The sequence below is a fragment of the Ambystoma mexicanum genome, chromosome 7p (assembly GCF_040938575.1).
Source record: "Ambystoma mexicanum isolate Mex_15411 chromosome 7p, UKY_AmexF1_1, whole genome shotgun sequence".
Lineage (NCBI taxonomy): Eukaryota > Metazoa > Chordata > Amphibia > Caudata > Ambystomatidae > Ambystoma > Ambystoma mexicanum.
Window position 1 is genome coordinate 779,175,147 of NC_090939.1, and position 19,577 is coordinate 779,194,723.

Genomic DNA, 19,577 nt, shown 5'->3' on the forward strand with positions numbered 1-19,577 from the left:
TTAGTACCAGGATAAGCTCCTGCCTTGGTTTTTTTTTTTGCCGGGGGTCCTCTTTATTCCATTCCAGCAATGTCGCCTGAATTGTCAGAGATGATATCAGGTTATGAACTATTCTAAGCGCTCCGCCAGTTTTTACAGCTGTCAACAAGCCTGAGGTAGGACGTCCTCGTGTTCCTTTTTGTGCCGGCGAGAGTGATACTTCAAAACCATCTAGGCTCGGTTGAGATAATAACCAGGTCTCCTGCAAAGTTATAAGGTCAAAAAGGCCAAGGTTGACATCTCCTGAATGAGTCAGGTGAATGTGGCCTCTTGTGTTCCAGGAGCCAAGAATGATGTTTTGATCCGGTTCTTTGCCCTCGTGTAGTTCCTTTAACGTCTCTCCAACGAAATTGTCAGATTGACGATTTGATTGCTATTTCCTCACATATTTTGTTAGTGCTGTAGAAATCCATGCCCATTTATTGGTGTTTTTTTCTATTTCTTGCGTCTGGATCTGTGTTGATGTGTTTCTACATGTGATACGTTTATCTTTTTCTCTGCCGGACTGTGTCAGAAACGGCCCTTTCGGGTATTTTGGGGTTAGTCTTTGTGATTTCTTATCATTTTGTATCCGGTTGTCTTGGGCTGAAGAATTTTCTTTGATCTTGTCTCTTTCTTTGTCCTTTTTCTTTCTTAAGTCACTTTGATCTAATGTTTCTCGTGGTTTTCGACGTTCATCTTCTTCCTTTTGCTCTTCTCTTTCCGGTGTATAGTTGTGTTTTCTCTTTGTTCTTGTTCGTCTTCCAGTTACAGGCGTTGTCTTCCATGTTTCTTTTGCGTTTGTCCCGTGTTTACATTTTTCTTTTGTGTCATACTCATCCTCTCTTCTGTGCCCTCTTTCTTCTGCAGTTGTTTCTCTTAAGGTATACCCTCTTTTGGCTAAATCTCCTGCCACAGACAACAGCAGTTTCTTCACTGTATGAGATGTAATGTGGAGGAAGATACTGTCCGTTCTAGTTTTATGTGCGAATTCCACTATGTTTAGGTCGACACTTTTGATTTGATCTCCATTCTGTACTTTTTGTAGTAATCTCATGGTTGCTCTCCTGTTTAATAAAAGTTTTTCTCCCTTTTTGTCACTTTTTTCTAGTTTCAAGGTACGTGATGAATTGCTCTTGTGAGTGAAAATTGTTGATGTCCGGGTGGGGTTAGACTGTGTAAGGTGATCCGAAGGTCTTCTGTTTGATCTCTTATTTCTTTCTGAGTGTCTCTCACTTGAGCTCGTTTTTTCTCTTCTTTTATTTCGATTTTCTGGTGTTTTTGTCCTTTTTCTATATGGAGAAGTTTCTGGTTTGTATTGTCGAGCATTTTTGTTATATTGAAAGTGTTGTTTGTGGCGTGTTCCGCTATTCGGCGTGTATCCGGCCCATTCTCTCACGTGCTTTTCCTTTGTGTTCTGTGCAGGGCCATCCCTGACTTTTTCGTGTTCAATTTTGTTTATCTTTGTGTTGGCCACTCGGAACAACGTTTTCCTTTCTGGGGTTATCCGACTTCTTCTGTAGCTTAAGTCATCTGTTTTATTTATTTCTTTTCCAGGTGCTTTTGGTTGTATCTGCTTGTGATTGACCCTTTGTTCTGTTATTGGTAAGGTATCTTCCATAAATGACACCTTTCTTTTTTTTTTAATTGGACGAGGAATTTCTGACTCTGAGTTTTCAATCGAATATGTACTCAGGTCCAACAGATTTGACGAGCTCTCCTGCACCCGTTTGTGATTTGCTTTCATGTTTATCTCTTGTAATTCGCTTTCTACATTTTTGGTTTTTTGGGATATCCCAGCTATCCATTTGGAAATACTCAAATTTGCATTTTTTTCTGTGTTTTGTTTCTCCTGTACTTTTGACCCTGTAGTGCTGAGTTTATCTTTTTGACTTGAACTGATTTTTGAGATCTTCTGTTTCTGGGATTGAGGGTTATTTTCATTTTGATCCCTCGTTTGCTGAGTTTCTTTGTGTCCCACTTTTAGTTTTTTTTCCATTTTCTTTAAGTTCGTGTCGTTTTCTTTAGTTGGTGTCAGATCACAATTGGTATCTGCTGAGGTTTCTATTAGTTCCTCTTCGTAACTATTTTGTCTGGTCTCCCTCTGGTCAGTTTGGGAATAAGAGGATACTGCTTTTTTTTTAAACTGAAACACCTCAATTTTATCCGTCATGGTGCCTTGTTCCTTTGTGGAGGCCTTCCAGGCCTCCAACGTTGTTATGTATCCTTCCAAGTGAGTTAACTTCATATTGCATGCTGCTAGTACTGAAGTGTGATCTTTAAGTGCTTCATTTATTGTTTCGTACAATTTCCCAAAAGGTGCCAGAGCAATGGTCATGGCTGACATTACAGGTAAAATGTCCGAGTTTTTAACTGGTGAGTTTTTTTCTTTTTTTTTTCAATGGGGTTCCAATTTCGATTTTTGCTTTCTGTGGCGTTGATAACAAAACTCGTAAGGCATCTGTCGAGATGTCTAACTTTTTATGTTGCGGCGAGCGCTTCTCGCCTATAGTATTCTCTCTTTGTTTTAGCATTTTTTTATAGTTCAGTATTGCTTCTGCCAATTTTATTTCTTCTTGATTCCACATATGGCTTGGTTTTGGCTTTATCAAGTCTTCCACTTTCTTGTCCTTTTTCGTATTTTTATTTTCGTTGTCTATAATCTCAATAGTTTTTTCCACTGGTTTGTCTGGCTGTGTGTACCCCACTTTTTGGTTTTCGTTATTTGTTACCTCTGATGATTCCCTGGCTTTATTGTTTCCTTCTGTCTGAATAGAGTTTGATATGTCTTCCTGTTTTTTTTCGATATCCTTTTCTGATGTTACTATTTTCAGTATTGATTTGTTTTTATCTTTCTCGTGCTCCTGAGGTCTATTCTCTGTAGTTTTCTTGTCTATGCCAGTTTTAGTTGTTTCTGTCCTTTGGCATGCAGGAGGTTGGCTTGGGTGCCAACGTATGTGTGGTAGTAGGACTCCTCCCTCTGTCGACTTTTCTATCTTCAGTGGGTTTATTTTATTTCTTTGGGGGGATGGTGGAATTCCTGCCAAGATTTCTAAATCGGAAAGCTCAAAACGATTTACAGTCGGAGGCTTCCCCAGTTTTTCAAAGAATCTTCCAATCGGGTTATTTGACGGTATTAACGGTTTTCCCGTTTTTTTCGTTTGTGGCTTTGGTGGGAATCTATTTTTCGGAGTCGACGCCTCAGTGGGATTGTATTTTTCCCCTCCTAGTCTTTTTGTTTGTTGGTCCATTAAAAGTTCATTATCTTTATGACCAGAAAGTATTTGTGTTTCTTTTCCTTTTAAGTTGTCCTCAAGTAACGGTTTTGTTACTGGTTGATGAGGCTCTTCTTCTTGCTTCTCTAGTTGTAAATAAGTATGTGTTTTTGCCCAGTTATGTTCTCTCAGGATATTTAATTCATCCATATCTTCTCCTTCCTGTTCCTCCGAGTATGATAGGGTAATGTTCTGATAGCTCGCATCTCTGGGCTCTGATTGATTCCATTCCGGGCTGGGTAGGTCAGATCTCACTGTCACTGGATGAAGGTCACTTTCGCATGTTTGAAGATCTTGTGGATCTGGCCTCTTATTTGTCTTTCTCACCTCGATCTCTGTATTCTTTTGTGTGTTTTCATTTGTACTGGTTAAATTTGTAGCTTTGCACTTCTTCGCTGTACCACCAGATGGTGTCTCCTCAATCCGCACGGCAGCGGGCCCGTGGGCTCCGCTCTCCAAGAGCTCCACGCTCAGCCCTGAAACCGCTCGTGCGGGCTCTTCTTCCATGACAGTTTCTCTTTGCTCTCTCAGCAAGTCCTCCGGTGGTGTCTCTTCCTTTTTCTGCACGGTGGAGGGCCCGCGAGCTCCGTTCCCCAAGAGCTCCGCGCTCAGCCCTAAAACCACTCGTGCAGACACCTTGCTCCTATCTGTGACTTTGCACTCCTTCGCCCCGCCCTCAGCAGGCACCATCTCTCCCTGCATAGTGGTGGGCTCGCTAGCTCCGCTCCCCGCGGGCTCCGCACTGGGCCCTGTAGCCACTCGTTCCGGGTTGGCCTCGATTCCTCTCTCCCTCACCCCACAACAGTCTCTCACATCACTACCGCTGCCCGACACACCTTTTCCCCATTCCTCCTGAGCGGGAGACGGCGGAGCCCGCCCTGATCTCTCTGGGAACACCTCCCCTTCATCATCGCCGGCCTCGCCTCGCAGAGACCGAGACTGGGGCACCCGCCTCTCCCAGCTCTGCAGCCACTCACGTCCCTCGCATCCAGGCTCCGAATTCATCTCCTCTCTCCAAGGTGAGACATATTGGTGGGGGGATCTGAGGGGGGGTATTGGAGGAGAGGCTGTGCTGATTTTCGAGATTGAGGTTTCAGTCGTTTTCTTTAGTGGTTTTTTTCGTGTTTCGCTCAACACTGTTTCTTTTATATTTTGTGCGCTGCTCCTTAACACGCGGCCCATTTCTTCATGTTCTTTTGACCGTGGGTTGTTGCCCCCAGTGGTGTCCTCCATGGTGTCGCAAAACTCTCCTCTAGATGATTTCTTTGTTTGTTTCTTAAACAGTGGGTCAATAGAGATGTATTGTAATGAGGGAGGAGCGGTAGGGTGGGTATCCGTTTTTTTGTCCATTCCTAACAAAGGGTACCGACACTTTGTTTAATCCTTTTCAAATCCTTTTCAAATCCTTTTCAAATCCTTTTCAAAGTTGCTGTATGTTGACTTTATGCAGTCTCAGTACCCAGTGTTCCAGCGCTCCAGCGGCCAGACTGCACCTCCTCGCAGCTCTCCGCGGCCGCTCCGCGGCCAAAATGGGTTTTTAAGCCCTTGTAGCAGTAAACACTGTAGACAGACTTCCACTTGTTTAGGACGCCACTTCTTTCAGTGTGTGCCTGAAAGCGGTGAAGGTACAGCAGTGTTCATTGGGTGATGCGTCTTTATAAATTAACACTTTAGCCTTCCGAATCATTTAGGAAACGTTGTTTAACAATCCTTTCACTGATGAGGTGTGTGTACGAACGTTACAAGTTGTGATAAAGAAAAGGGTACCATCCATTATAAATGTAACATGCCATTTAACTGAAGGTTAATATGGTATAGGTTAAAAGCTAACAATATGGAAAACCTAGGAGTCTTTTATTTATGTTTACAAATGCAGGGCCATATCTTTTGTTTTTCTTCTTAAAATAAATCGGTTTTAAAGCCAACGACAAATAATCAACATGCTTTAATTTGTCACTGTAAAATGCAATATGTGTACATTGTTACCAGTTACTGTATTTTAAAACTAAGATGCTTGCAGCTAAAACGTGATTTAGATGTTTGATGTAATTTGCTTACTTTGTCTCTGTGTTTAATGCACTTTTTTCCCTTGTAATGTGATCTAGGTATTATGCACTTGGACTTCTATATCGCTGCAATAGTCAGGATGCTGCTGCCCTTCAGGTTAGTTGATGTAGCATGTAATAATAGAAATCTCATTGATTATGATAATCCTGAAACATGAGCGAATATATTTAACTATTGCCTCTTTTAATTACTAACATCTATGTTCACAAGTGTTTTTGACACTTTTTTGCATTACCCTAGTGAACAACACCACATTTTCCTTGGACCTAGAGCAGATCACTGCTAAAAATAACTGTCAATAAAGGTATGCACTGAATGAAATTTGATTTTTCACTACTCTAATCTCTCTTAAGTAAAATCAACATTTAATAATCAAGTTTTAATATTTCAATTAAGGTTAAAGTATCGTATACCTTCCTAAAATGTCATGTAGGTCTTTGGTTTTGAAGTAATTAAGACAATTACAAAACATGTTTTGTAGCATAACATTTTCATAAAAGAAAGGAAAAAGTCTTGAACACCATCTTCATCAGGATTTCATAAATAGACAATTTATGAACAGAAACAAAATGTGTTTTATAACACAACTATCCAAAAATGACGGTGTACTATATCATTTCTAAGAATCCCAGGAAAAAAGGGTGTGTAATACATTTGCAGATATTAGCCTGATTAACTATATCTTGTTCTTACATAAAATGCACCTCTTTGCATTTTTCACTAAGTGTGGTGTATTTTACACATAACAGTATTCATTAAGCCACCTTGTGATTTCAGGTGGACGTTACACCAGGTGCAAACTCTGCTGTAACTTTGGCCCGAATTGCTAAGTAAACACACTTTGACTTCAAAACGACTAGTCAAACATCCACAGGCCGATTTTTTGTTGGCATTGGTGAAAGCGGACGCTAAACTTTACTCCTAAAACGTATGAAAAGAATTCTCACACAAAAAAACTTTTTTCACTACAATTACTCCACACATGCAACTCTGCCTTGGGGTCTCGGTAACAAGGTAGTGTGATTGGGCAGTTTGGCTTAGGCTTTGGAGAGTGTGGGAGTGGTAAAGAGTTCAGTTGGAACACTCAGAGCACTTTTAATAACACAAGTTAGGGAAAATGTATAAAAATACAATTATTTAGCCCTTGAACAACTCTTTACAATTAACAACCACAGGTATGTGTTACGCTGAACATACACCTATTATAGATTTTGGCGTGCTCGGTCTACAAAGCACCATCACTTTACTTTTAAAGCAGCACTATCAGCAATAGAACACCTTAGTGTAGTAAAGTGAAGAAAGAACAAGGTAAGTAATAACCAATTTAAAGAAGTAACATATAAGGAAGAAAGGAGTTAACATACAATCCACAATCTTATAATGATAAGGTCCTTTGCTTTAAAAGACCTTTGTTGAAACCTAGTGCCTTTGAAAGTAACAGGTCCCACTAGAACTCTTTGCATGAGGCTAGTCATCTTTACGGTAGTCTGAACAAGTGTTGGGAAACCTAACGGGAAGTTTGTAAGAGTTTCAAAGTTGAAGAAAGATATAAGTAAAGTTCCATTGGAGGTGGTCTAGGAATTGCTGGTGCAAAGGTTACCTTTGTGTTGGGGACTGCTGTGAAGGCTTTCAAGGCCAGAATCCTAAAGCAGTAGTCGAGACTGGTTGTTCCCACTTGTCCAGGAGTCGAAGCACTGATGGCATTCTGTGGTTGTGTTTTGCACATCGGTTCGCCCCATGTATGCAATCACGGGGAATGGCTTATGGAGTTCCTCAACAGCACTTGAGTTTCATGTTTTATTGCTAAACTAATTCTGTTTTTGAAGGGCAGTCCATCCTCTCCAACTGTCGAAAGGGCCAGTTTCAAGCAATTCAGAAATCTGTCTAAGATTCAAAAGTACATTCATGTATCCCTCTACTTCTTTCCTGTATTACTATCCGTGTGTTTGATTTCTGCAATATAATTGGCATTAACTTTTTGTTTAAATTTGCTAGACAAAATCTTGTATGTTTTGTGTCCAAAATCAAAAACATGTTTGTTTGATAAAAGTATTATGTATTGAGTATGACAGTGCATCCCGGGACCAAGAAGTGTGCCAAGCCCATATTTTAATGTGTAGGCTTAATGTTTAGAGGGATACCTACAAAATGGGGCCAACTAAAAGAAAATGTGATCTTTCCCAAAACCACATGTTGCAGAATGGTTCTTCTCCTTTCCTTAGTCTTAACTGTGCCTCTCAGCCTTTGGGTGGTTCCATCATTTCCTCCCAGTTCACTCCAAGGCTCTCGAGCCTTCCTGACTCCTCCATGTGCTTCAGATATCCTTGTGAGTTCCCTTATAGAGTTCAGAAGCGGTTCCTTCACTCCCTTCTGGAGTAGGGGGGCTTTCCCAACCCCATCTTCAAATTGCTGGCGATATGGGGTGGTGTAATGGCACAATGGGACGCAGACAGAGCAGTCAAATCAAATTAGACAGTAAGTATCACAAATACACAATTTATTGGACACACTAAGCAATTAAAATCACAGGTAAGTAGTATTACTGCCACAAATCACTGTATTTGTCCTGTGAGGTGTTAGGAAAGAGAGACACAAAGTTGTAAGGTTTTCAACATTAGACATTTTATTAAAATAAAAGGGTTTGGATAAAGCCCTTTTTTCCTTATATTAAAGAGTTTCCCTGACTAGGAAGTCAAAACTAGGGATCAGTCTGTGTCTCAATGTCAAAATTGGGCAAACTGTCCTTGTGTCCAAAACGTATTTGACCCTCACATTAAAAGTGAACAACAAAGGTGCAAGGTAAATGCCTCTGCTTTAAATGCAACAAAGTGTTCAAGAAACTAAGTATGTAAATCCAACCAAACTCCTATCCCTGAATTGTTCCAGGTAGAATGTTGAGAATGTTCTGTGCAAACAGTGGTTCTTTAAGAGTAGTAGAAATATCTCTTTCATCAAACACTTTCTTAAATATGATGAAACGTCTCTTCCAAGAGATTTTGTTTTGAGGAAGAAAAAAAGTATCTCTTAGCAACTTAGGTAATGGTGTTTTAATACTTTCTTAAAGTTGATGAGAGCATTTTCTTTTCCAAGCAAAGGTTCCTTATTAGCAGGGAAATGTCTCTTTCCCATAACACTTTCTTAAGGATGATGAAAGAATGTCTTTCCCAAATAATGGTGTTTCAAGGATGGCACATTTCTCTTCTATACAACTACTTATTAAAGATGATCTCCGGGTGTACTCTCCTGCCAGGAAACCTTTTAAAATGTATTTTCCTTTCACATATCCTAGAAGGATTACTTGGTGTGCTCCCCTGTCAGGAATCACCCTCTGGGCTTAGCAGATCCCATGGTATGCTCTCCTGCCAGATTTCCTTCCCCCAAAAGCATACTGTCTGATGCATTTCTTTCACCAGGTCTTCTTACAATTTTTTGTTTATCGTTCTCTTTAAGTAGAACACAGTTGTACTCCTTCACTGTTTATACTTTATTGGCTCCAGGTATTACTTGTTTTCTTCCAATTTACCCCATATGGGCATCTCATTAATGGAGTCTTGTTCAAGTTTAGTTTATTAACTTCATTGTTAGTGTTTATTGGCGTGTGGCAATGCTTGTTCCGATCTTCCCCATATTGACATCTCATATAGGAAGATTTGTACAGATCGTGCCTTTCAATTGCTTCATTTAGGTTCACTTGCTTATAACAACATATACTCTAGCTTTCCCCATATCGCCATTTCATATGTGGAGACTTGTGTAAATGCTGTATTTGTATATCATTTGGGTGATATTCATAATAAGTTCCCAATTGTTTGTAACCCTGGCGGTGTGCCCCGTATCGCCCAGTCCTTCTGGGATGGTTCCCTGTTTGCTGGCGTTCCTGACTTGTGGCTGTGGCAAACTCTGTGCTTTTTGGAATGTGTTTACCACTCTGCAGACCCTCCTGCAGTTCTTTTGCCAGCTTCTCCTTCTTCTGCCTGTGGAACTGCGGCTCTTGGTTGTAACCGCGTGCCGGGCAGCCTTCCCACTGCTGCTGGCTCCTCAGTGTTTCACCTGCAGCACACATCGTGCTTCACCTGGTCTCTCACCTTGCTGGTAGGGAGTGCCTGCCTCCTTCCACACAGTCCGCTCTTGTGTGTCTGCCTTCGGATTCTGTTTCCTGCTGCACCCGCTCTGCATCTCTCTTCTTTTCCTTCATCTTCAATCTGAAAAGGCATACCATTTTTAAATGTCCTGTAGAGCCGAGTTCCATTTCAGCATCTAGTCTGCATGTTTAGCTTGGTGTTTCTTCTGCTCCACATTTACTCCTTTCACCTCATCCTCGTCCCATTACTGGATGTTTTATGGGAGTTGGATTCGATAGGAGTTTTAGACTTTTGAAAACTGTATTGCTTTGAATACTTATTTGAATCAAAACTGTCCGAAATAGGAGATGTTAAGTAAGCATTATGTTTAATGGTATTTTGTTTGGGACCCTTACTTAGAATAACATCATCAGAGACAAAGGATGTTAAATATGGGTTATGTGTACCTGAGGTGTGGATCTTATTCTGCCTAGAGTGTTTTGAAGAAAGGGTTCTTTGGGTCCTACAATGGGAGGGACTTGTAAGGTGACAACATGCCATTAGGAATTCTAGGATCTTCCTCATTATTAAAACAAGAATACTGCGTCCCTCATGATGGGATTACCACATCTCCCCGACAGTCATCTCCCCCATGTGTTGCTCCCTCATAATACCACCCCAGGGTCAGGATTAGGTAGCTGCTGCCTTCCTCTGGCCACATGGGAGGAGAACTTAGGCTGTGGATCAGTGATGACTCCACAGGATTCATCACATTCCCTTCTCCCAAGGGGGAGCATCCCCCTTTAAGGCTAGGGAGGTGCGCACGCTCCGCAAGACCCTCCTTAAGGGTCTGGATAAGTGTGACCTCATTGGGAGAGACCTCCTCTTCCCCTCACTCCTTATTTGGGGACAAGGACTTAAGTTCCTCTGGGGGAACTCCCTAAGCCATTCCCTGGGGTGGCATACATGGGATGAACCAATGTGCAAAACGCAACCACCTTTGGAAGACTGGCTGAAGACAAACGTAAAGTATGTCATTCTCCTTAAGAGAAAGAATCTGTCTGTTATGCAAGATTGTATGTAGTAATCCTGTGGGAGACTACACTAGCCTTGTCCTCTTGGCAATAGGTAACCCAATCTTTGGTATAGGTCTGTACTACACAAGTTGGTAGAGTGACTGAGCAGCCAGGCTTATCTCAAGAGGGGTCAATGTGGTTGCAACATAGTTTCACAGTGACAAGTATCCAAATAACACTTCTACTCCAGGTTTCTTGATAAAATTATTTATTAATTTAACCGTCAGTTTTAAAATAAGCCTTCTTTAGAAGGGAGCAATTGGCAACAATAAAAATACACTTCAAAATATAATCCTTCAGTTCAGTAAAGTAAGTAGATACCATTTTAGGATGGCACACAGATTTTCCTACACCCTGGGGTGTCTTCAATAGGTAGGACACTGTGGACATTAATATATCACTTTTCACACTTAAATGGTAATACTGAAGTTGTGGCAAAAAGGCAAAGGTGAAGGAAGGAAACATTGGTTAACAAGTTTCTAAAACAGGTAAGTACTTTTGAACACTCCCCCACCCCCAATGCAATGTAGATTAACCATTTCCCAGCTATACAAGTAAGGTATGTATGACTTTTTGGAGGGATAGTTAACAGTCAGAGGTTAGAAGAGTCTTCAGGAGCCTGGACAGCCAATGTCACTTGAGCAAAGTCTAGGGGAGCTGAGGCATTTCTTGAAGGTAGGTAAAAGTCTTGCACAATGTTAAAGAGAGTTTTGTTGTAAATTATATATGATATGGCATTTATAACGCGCCCATACACAAGGGTTTCAAAGAAATCACTGTTGGGCCACAAGCTAGGATGCTTGTGAAAGGCAAAGCTGCAAGCAACTCTGCAAAGGGCAACCAATGCAAGTCTCCACTGAGAGCATGCAAGCTACACAAAAAGAGGTAAGTACCCCTTAGTTCACAGTACCTTAGGCGTGAAGAAATGGTTCCAGCTGGCTTCTGTTCCTGTTGTAGTTCCTGCAGATCCTGTTGTTCCTGAGCCTCAGTCGTGGCGACAAGAGGGAGAACCTCTTGGGACTCCTGCACTACGATTCGAAGGTCAGCGGCAGCAGTGGGCACAGTTCATATCAGCAGCCCTTCGTGGTTTCAGCTTCAGCTTCACAACACCCAAATAGCACCACTGCGGTTTCAGCTTCTTGCGAATAGCACCACTGTGGTCCTTGGACACCTTATGGACTTCCCTTGTTTCTGGGGTCCAGCACTCTGAGTGGCTCAGGCTTGGTCAGCCCTGCTTCGAGGGAGTCCAGAGGATCTTCCTGGAGCTCGGGTCCGGCTTATAAACGATTCAATCGATTCTGATGTTCCTGTCCCCTAGCACTTGATAACATGCAGCAGCAAAGGAAGTACATCCAGCAGAGAGAGGGGTTTCAGTCGAGTTCGTCTTTGGGTCGATTGGTCCAACCAAACTAAGGGGAGAAGTCGTCCATTCCTGGCTTCTCTAGTCGATGTCGAAATAGGAGCTTCAGCACTGCAGCAGGGCTTCACCAGGCAAACCAATGGTGCAGGAGTTGTAGCAAACTTCTCTTCCAGTGTTTCTCCAGTTCCTTCGTCCAGTGGTCGACTCTGCCTTCCTTGCAAAAGACCTCCCGTTTTATGCAAGTCCTTCCCATTTATTCACAGCCTAGCTGTCACTCACACAGCGGGATGGCTGTCCTTCAAGGACAGCCAGCCAGCCAATCACCTTTGGCTGCATTCCTGTAACCAAGGAGACTGAGCACAGGGAGTTTCGGGTACCACCCTCGCTTCCTGCCCTGCCAGACAAGCTGGAGGCAGAGGCAGGTTTTACCAGTGAATCGCGTCAAAGACAAAAAAAGGGACCAAACCTGGTTTGGCACGCAGAGTAAATCTCAAGAAGGACCTTTCCAACAAGAAATGGTGAATAAAGGAGACCGGGCCATTTTGACAAAATGCGCACCCAAGGGTGCTATACTGCAGCTGCGAACCCAGCCCATGGTAAAAACACACAATGATATGAAAAAGTAAACCACTGCCACCAGCCATTAATTGTAGAAAGGGTAACATACAAATGTTACACAAGAAGTTGGACACAGGGGATACTAAGTAACCCCTCCAGCACCCTATTGTAAGATAGTGTGTGCTGGCTCTACAAAGAGGAAAATGTAAGTAAAGTCAATTTCACTTTACTACTCTTGGAAACAGTAGTTATCCAAGAGAAGGTATTTAAACCTTAGCAAGAATCCAAAGGATTTCTCTGACACTTCCATGAGGGTGCTGTGTGTCACAATGTAAAAAGATGCCTATTGAGTTGTCTCCAAAACCAAAAGAAACAGTGTTCAAATCAAATAAAAATGCATGAGAGAGTGGGGGAAAAGGTCACTCTCCTCAGGAGAAAAACTAAAAGTCTTGAAGTTCAGCAAAAGAGCTGGGGGGCTCTAAGGTAGAAGGGAATTGGCACATTTCAGAGAATTCTCCCTAACACTATCACTTTAAGAAAAAACCTCCAGTTCACTGCGATGAGGAGGTTGAAAATTGAGGCTATGCAGAACAAGGAAGAATGAGAGAGGGGTGTATGCCAGCAAGGGAGGCCTGCTGGAAACACAACACCTGTTGGAGGCCAAGCAAAGTCGGAGAGTTTGCAAAGTTAAGAACTGCTTTGCGCTAGAGACAGACGCTGAAGCACCAGCGAATGCAGGCGAAGCGAAGCCGCAGGGGAAACTAACCCTGATTCTGGTGATGGCATGGTCTTGGACCCTTCATGGTGGGAATGCTGTCCAATCAATTGCGCCAGAGGTGTCGCTAGGGGGTCTGGGGGGACTAGAGGGGCTATAGCCCTGGATCCTTTGCTTGTAGCCCTGGATGAAGATCATGGGCTACAACCAAAGGCTAGCCCCGAATATTATTTGCCTGGAAACTAGGAAATGTAAATTACTAGGCTGACAAGTGATGACACGGGTAGATGCAGGCCCAGGAGGCCGCAACGTTTGTGATAAGATTGAGAATCAAAGACACAAACATCGCTGCCTTCTGGGCTGGCCGGCCTGCATCTACTTGTGCTGCTGTGCTGACTGTCTGCGGCTGCGCAGTCTGTGCTTGCGCATAGGGAGCCGAGCCACTGCTTGGCCCTGGGTCTAAACGCGCGTGGCCCTGAGTTTCTCCCTCGCATGCGCACCACCTGCCTGTGTGACCCGGCCGTCACCTATCCGTCCAGACCCCTTTCCCCCCGTGAAGAATTTGAGAGCTACCGCCGGCCGGGCCCCATGCCATGGTGCGCACGTAGCCTAGGTAGGTATCAGTATTATATTATATATGCCATTGCTAGGCGGCCTAGGCCTACGTTTGGTATTATTTGGAACCGAACCAACGTTATTAGTTCTTTGAATGCTGATTTCACCAATTTTCACACCTCGAACGTTGCATCTGTATTTTAATTGACAAATCGCTGTGAATATGTATGGTATTATTATGTGATTAATTGATTTCGCACCTCTAGTCAATTTAAGGCTTTGGCTCGCCTGCTCGGCCCACATGCTACTTGTGGGTGTGCTAATGGTACCTCAGGGGTGCTTTCGACATGATCGTTTGTGAACGGCTGGATGGGCGCTGCCCGTGGGCATCGCTCCAGTCACAGTCTACCTTCTAGAATAGCAGGGATGTTCTCACTGGTGGAAACTGGACAGTGAGGGGAGCTGTGGGGGCATGTGCAGACGGAGGCATGGTGCGAGGAGCTGGGAACATGAGATCAGACAGCACGAGGAACTCAAGCAACATGCACAGACAAATGGTGAGGAGCTCGGGACATGCACTTAAACCTCAAGACATAGTGAGGAGCTGGTGTCCTTGGTCATAGTGTATGCGGGCTCTGGCACATGCGCATTCCGTGTGAGGAGCGTAAATCATGTGGTCAGGGGTATTTGTATACATAGCTTTGGGCTCGTGGACAGAAGGTGAGGAGATATGAGGCATTTAAACATTGTGAGGAGCCTGGGGCAGGAGGGATGTAGACAGAACTTGTAAATACAGGCAGGTCGGAAGTACAGTGCGTTCCTTGCCTGCTTGTATAACGACTATGAGTTTATATCGTTTCTGCATTATTCTTCCACCCTGCCTGGCACCCCTCATCCCTTTCTGTTCCGCCCTATCCAACGGGCCCGATTCTCAGACCTCTACTGACCCATTTTTAGTTTTCTTTTTTTGCCCACCATTAATCAACCATCCCCTCTGCCCAACGCCTTCTGTGGGGAAAAGGAGCAAGGGGTCGGGACCAGCCACACTTCCTCAACCACCGTAGACCCAAAATCAGTCATTCTTGAAGCTGCCTCCACAGAGTTGAGAATATTTGGGGGCGGGGTGGCATTGTGTGTGAGGTTGGCAATTACGAGAGCCAGAAAAGACCGCCATGCCAAGGAATTGTACATTTCAGTACCATAGCGCCCCCTACATTCTCAAGAAGGCTTTGTGGCACCCCAGATTGGGAAATAATGGGGGATAAAAGTGGTTGGCCAAGAACAGTCTGGACTCTGGAGGGTCAGTTTGTAAAAAGTGTTATTTGCATGCAGGGGACCCCCGACTTTTCAATGCAATCCTATGACTTCCGCTTGCTTTTAACCCAGACACGGGACCGAAACCGCCCTACTTGACCTGAAAAACCAAATGGACGATGCCAGAGACATGGGCAAACCAGCACTTCTCCTACTTCTTGACCTATCCGCGGCTTTCGACCTCGTGGATCATGACGTCCTATGCCACCACCTCTCCTCTACGGCCAAATTTTCCCCTGAAGCCACAGCATGGATCACTTCCTTCTTACAAGACAGAACCATGCAAGTATTCTCGGACCTAGCATCCGCCTCACCTACTATCATACTCTGTGGTGTGCCCCAAGGCTCCTGCCTCTCACCCACCCTCTACAACATCTTCACACGACCCCTTTTTCTCATCCTTGACGCCATGGGCATTTCATACACCAACTACGCTGATGACACACAGATCCTCCTCACCCTCACTGGCAACTACGACACTGACTCCATGACCCTCAACAACCTCTACAACACCATCCAAACCTGGATGGCAGACAATGGACTATGCCTCAACTCAGACAAGACTGAACTCCTCCTGGTAGGCTCACCCGACACGCTGAAAAATCTAGACTCCCAGTTCAGTCACTTCACCATAGACTCCATCAAAATACCTGTCTCAGAATCAGTCAAAACACTTGGCGTCTACTTAGATTCCAACCTATCCATGGTTAAACAAGTCAACGCTATAGCCTCTGCAGCTGCATATCATGCCAAACTAATCAACGCAGTCAGGCCCTTTCTCTCCAAAGAGAACTGCACTAACATAGCCAGAGCCATCACTGGATCTAGGGTTGACTATTGTAATGTACTCTTCCTAGGTACATCCAACAAAAACCTAGAGAGGTTACAAATCATTCAGAATAGCGCTCTCCGGGCAGCCCAAGGCATTGCCAAACGAGAACACATCTCGGAAGCCAGAAAACGAGCACACTGGCTCCCAATAAAAGAAAGGATCATCTTCAAAACGCTGACACTGACTCACAAGTGCTTTCACCTTACTGCCCCGGACTACCTCTCCCAAAGGATCCACCCCGTCTCTACTACGAGGCCAACCAGATCACCATATACTAACATGCTTTCTGTGCCATTAGTAAAAAAAAGCCAGAGCTGGCTGCTCCAGCTTCCCATATCTCGCACCCACTCACTGGAACGCCCTACCTCCTATAATCTGAGGTGAGACCTCCCTTTGCACCTTCCGCAAATCCATAAAAACCATCTTATTCACATAAGATTCCTCGCACCAGCTGAATACATCTCCTATGTTCCAGTGCATAAACTGTTTGTAATGACCAACTGTACCAACCAAAACAGCAGCTCTATGCCTGTTGAATACATAATGTACTGATGATTGCTTCGTTGTAACTAAGCTCTTGCAAGTAACAGCGCCTCAATGCCCATGGGTTACTTGCGCGCTATATAAATTTAAATAAATAAATAAACAGGTAGATTCCGTATGAATCCATTCTGTTTATGCCTGCGTAAAAACCTCACGGAGGAGTAACAGCATCGGCCTTCTGAAGGCAGAGGAGGAGTGCATATCAGAAGAACTAGCTCTGGTTCGTGCCCCTCCCCCGCTTCGGTGTAGGAAACAGGGTAAATGGCTAACACTTGCTTGTATGCCTTACTTTGCAGTGGTTCTACCCTTTGGCACTGGTATGCTGTGTTCCTGGGGTAACAGTGTGTGCACGTGGCATACTGCTGTGCAGTATTCCTAGGGTAACAGTGTGCACGTGGCATACTGCTGTGCGGTATTCCCAGGGTAACAGTGTGCACGCGGTATACTGTTGTGCGGTATTCCTAGGGTAAGACAGTTCAGTCAACTGTCTAAAATAACGTTGGTTCGGAGTTGTTTCACGTGGCTTGTGAAACATCTTAAGATGTTGCTCTGGCTTCTGTTTTCACCCAAAACACATGCGTTATAACCGTAAGCATCTATATGTATTTGATGAGGCAGTCTTATATCGCAAAAGACATCTCCGACGTTCCATCCCACCCAATCCTTCTTATCGAGTACTTCTACATGCTCTATGGTCTCCAGCTTTATCCTTCCTTTTACAGTACGGTTGGTCGTTTATCGATGTCGTGCCTTTTTGATTTCCCACCGGTTTTTCATCCATTCCTTCTTCATTCGGTTCATATTCACTTTGCTCCCTCTCGGTGAATACACATGTTCTCATTTTACTCCCAACCTCTTTTTCAGCCATACCCACTTTACTGCCACCCCCTTTGTGCCGTATTTTTACGTCCAGTTCTAGGTGTTCCTTTCCACGGAAATTGCCTCCTCTGGAGATGTGTTCACTCTTGTTCGGAATGTAACTGTCATGATCAGGGCCCTGGGGTTTAATTAAAGAGCAGTTTATTCACCTACTTCTTCCTTTCACCCACCCATTCACTCACTTCCTCCCTATCACACCATGGTACTGAAAGCTTAGTATTCGGGAACTCTCATTGCCTCGGTATCACTCCATGGTAGTGCGTGGTACTGTCTCACTCAGTGCAACACCAGATTGCCAGCTGTCTATTTAGCTACCCACTCACATAGCAGGGCATTGCTAAGCTATTATTAGACTAATTACTCACGTGTTGCCCTACCATCGCACCAGGGTACTACTACCTTGTATTTAGCAACTTGTCACCTACTCAGCAGCACATCAGGGTACAGCCACTTGCAAATATTAATTAGGCTGTCCGGTGTCCATATTGCTTCAGCAGCAGCTAGGGTCCTGCTAGGAGCCCAGCGATTAAGCACACACTTCCAGAACATTACCCATACTATGAGCCGAAGTAGCAGAGTAGAGTGTTGGCGGCCTATTTCTGAGGCAACTGTGCACCAACTCGGCAGAGAAAAGTGCACCAGTCAATGCGTCCTGAAATGCACACTCACTGTCTCATCATGACACTGTGTACAGCCAGCCTAGTAATTAAGCCACGCTCACCCTAACATCATTATGCAGGTTCTTCAAGACCATTAGCTAAGCACTCCATCAGTACCTCAAGATACTTCCGTTCTAGTAATTAAGCACAAACTGCTTCCATAGCATTCCAGGTTACTGCAGACCTAGTAATTTGGTACTTGGAACCCACTCAATAGTGACTAGGGCACTTCCAACCTATCAATTATGTACACACTTATTATCACAGCTATTTAAGGCTGTGCAGGGCTTCTTTGGGGGTTGGGCAATGTCGAATTTGGGAATGTCTAGCCCTTTTCAGTAATCGCACAGATGGAAAACGGTGGAATGGAAGCATCCCTGAGCAATTCTCAGTGGTTATGATCAGGCGAAAGATTTCAATCCATCCCAGATGGTTGGCTCCGTAGCACACCAAGTACTTCCAGGCCAGAAATAAGCACACATGAACTGCCTCAACCTCACACCAGGTACTGCTATCACAATAAATAAATGCACCCTCACTACCTCAACATCCTGCAGTGTACCACCGACCCAGCATTAAAATGCAAACACTGTCTAAGCAGTACATAAGGGCATTGCCTGACTTGCAGTTAATCACACACTCCCTGCCTCAACATCACACAAAGTGCTTGCCAGCCTTGGGATAATGCTGACGCTCATTACTTCAACATCACACCAGGCTAAAGTCTTGCACCAAAGGACTCATTCAGTACTGAAAAAAGTAGGGCTGTACCAAATAGCCCCCCCCCAACCCCCCCGCAAGCTACACCATCCTGGGATCTCTTTATGATGGATGGAGGGCCGGGGGGATAGTGTGCTTTCTAAGCAGTCTTCAGAAGGACAACACATTAGTAGCAGCGTAAAACAGCTCTTGGTATAAAAAAAAAACTCTTCACTGAGTGTGCCTTCAGACGCTTGATTTATATTATGTATCCTTGCACCACATTTCTGTTCAAAACAAGCATTGGCAAAGCCAATACTCTGGCTAAAATGTAGGGACTAGGTGGGTGTTTCTCAAGAATGCCCACATACTTGCACCATCTTCCAGCGGTTGCTTGCTTCCGAGCATGCAGCACCACCCTGGCAGTGCCTACCCTATGCCTATACAAAAACCCAAACTGCCAATGCTTGTTTTTAACAGCACTTCAGTGAAGGACGCATAGACTGCTTATACATACATCGAGTGGCTGAAGGCAGACCTGGTTAAGACAGTTTTAGTACATCAGTAGTGCATTTACAGCTCCATTTAAGTAATTAATTCCCAGGCGACTGCTTTAAAAAAAGCACTGGCAGGCATGTTGAGTGCAAAGTTTGATGGGAAGACTTGATTAAAGCAAGCTCAAAGAGTTCCCATGAGGAGGTGTTTTGGGCGGGGAGGAGTTGAGGGGCAGAAACTGGGGGGTGAGGGGGAAGGGCCATAAGGATTAGCACGCCCGTAGGGCAATGTAGATCACAGGACCTTGCTGTTCATTCAGTAGAGAGACGAGTGCTACAATCAGTTTCTGATGCTATTGTTGCTCGTTTTGCTGGCATTCACGCACAAAGGCAAGCACTTACTGTTACTCGTCAAAATGTTAAATTAAGCTATACGAGATTGTGATATTATACAGTTTGTTAAATTATATTT

The 19,577-nt window shown here is 44.0% G+C and overlaps 1 protein-coding gene across 3 annotated transcripts in view; it reads left to right on the top strand.

Annotated features, from left to right (window-relative positions):
- Window positions 1–19,577, top strand: part of TGFBRAP1 (transforming growth factor beta receptor associated protein 1) — a 1,165,459-nt gene that overhangs the window by 565,533 nt on the left and 580,349 nt on the right. For all 3 annotated transcript variants that reach the window (XM_069636918.1, XM_069636917.1, XM_069636919.1), the window contains one exon: window positions 5,399–5,456. In XM_069636918.1, coding sequence (XP_069493019.1) covers window positions 5,399–5,456 — 58 coding nt within the window. The remainder of the gene's footprint in view (window positions 1–5,398; window positions 5,457–19,577) is intronic.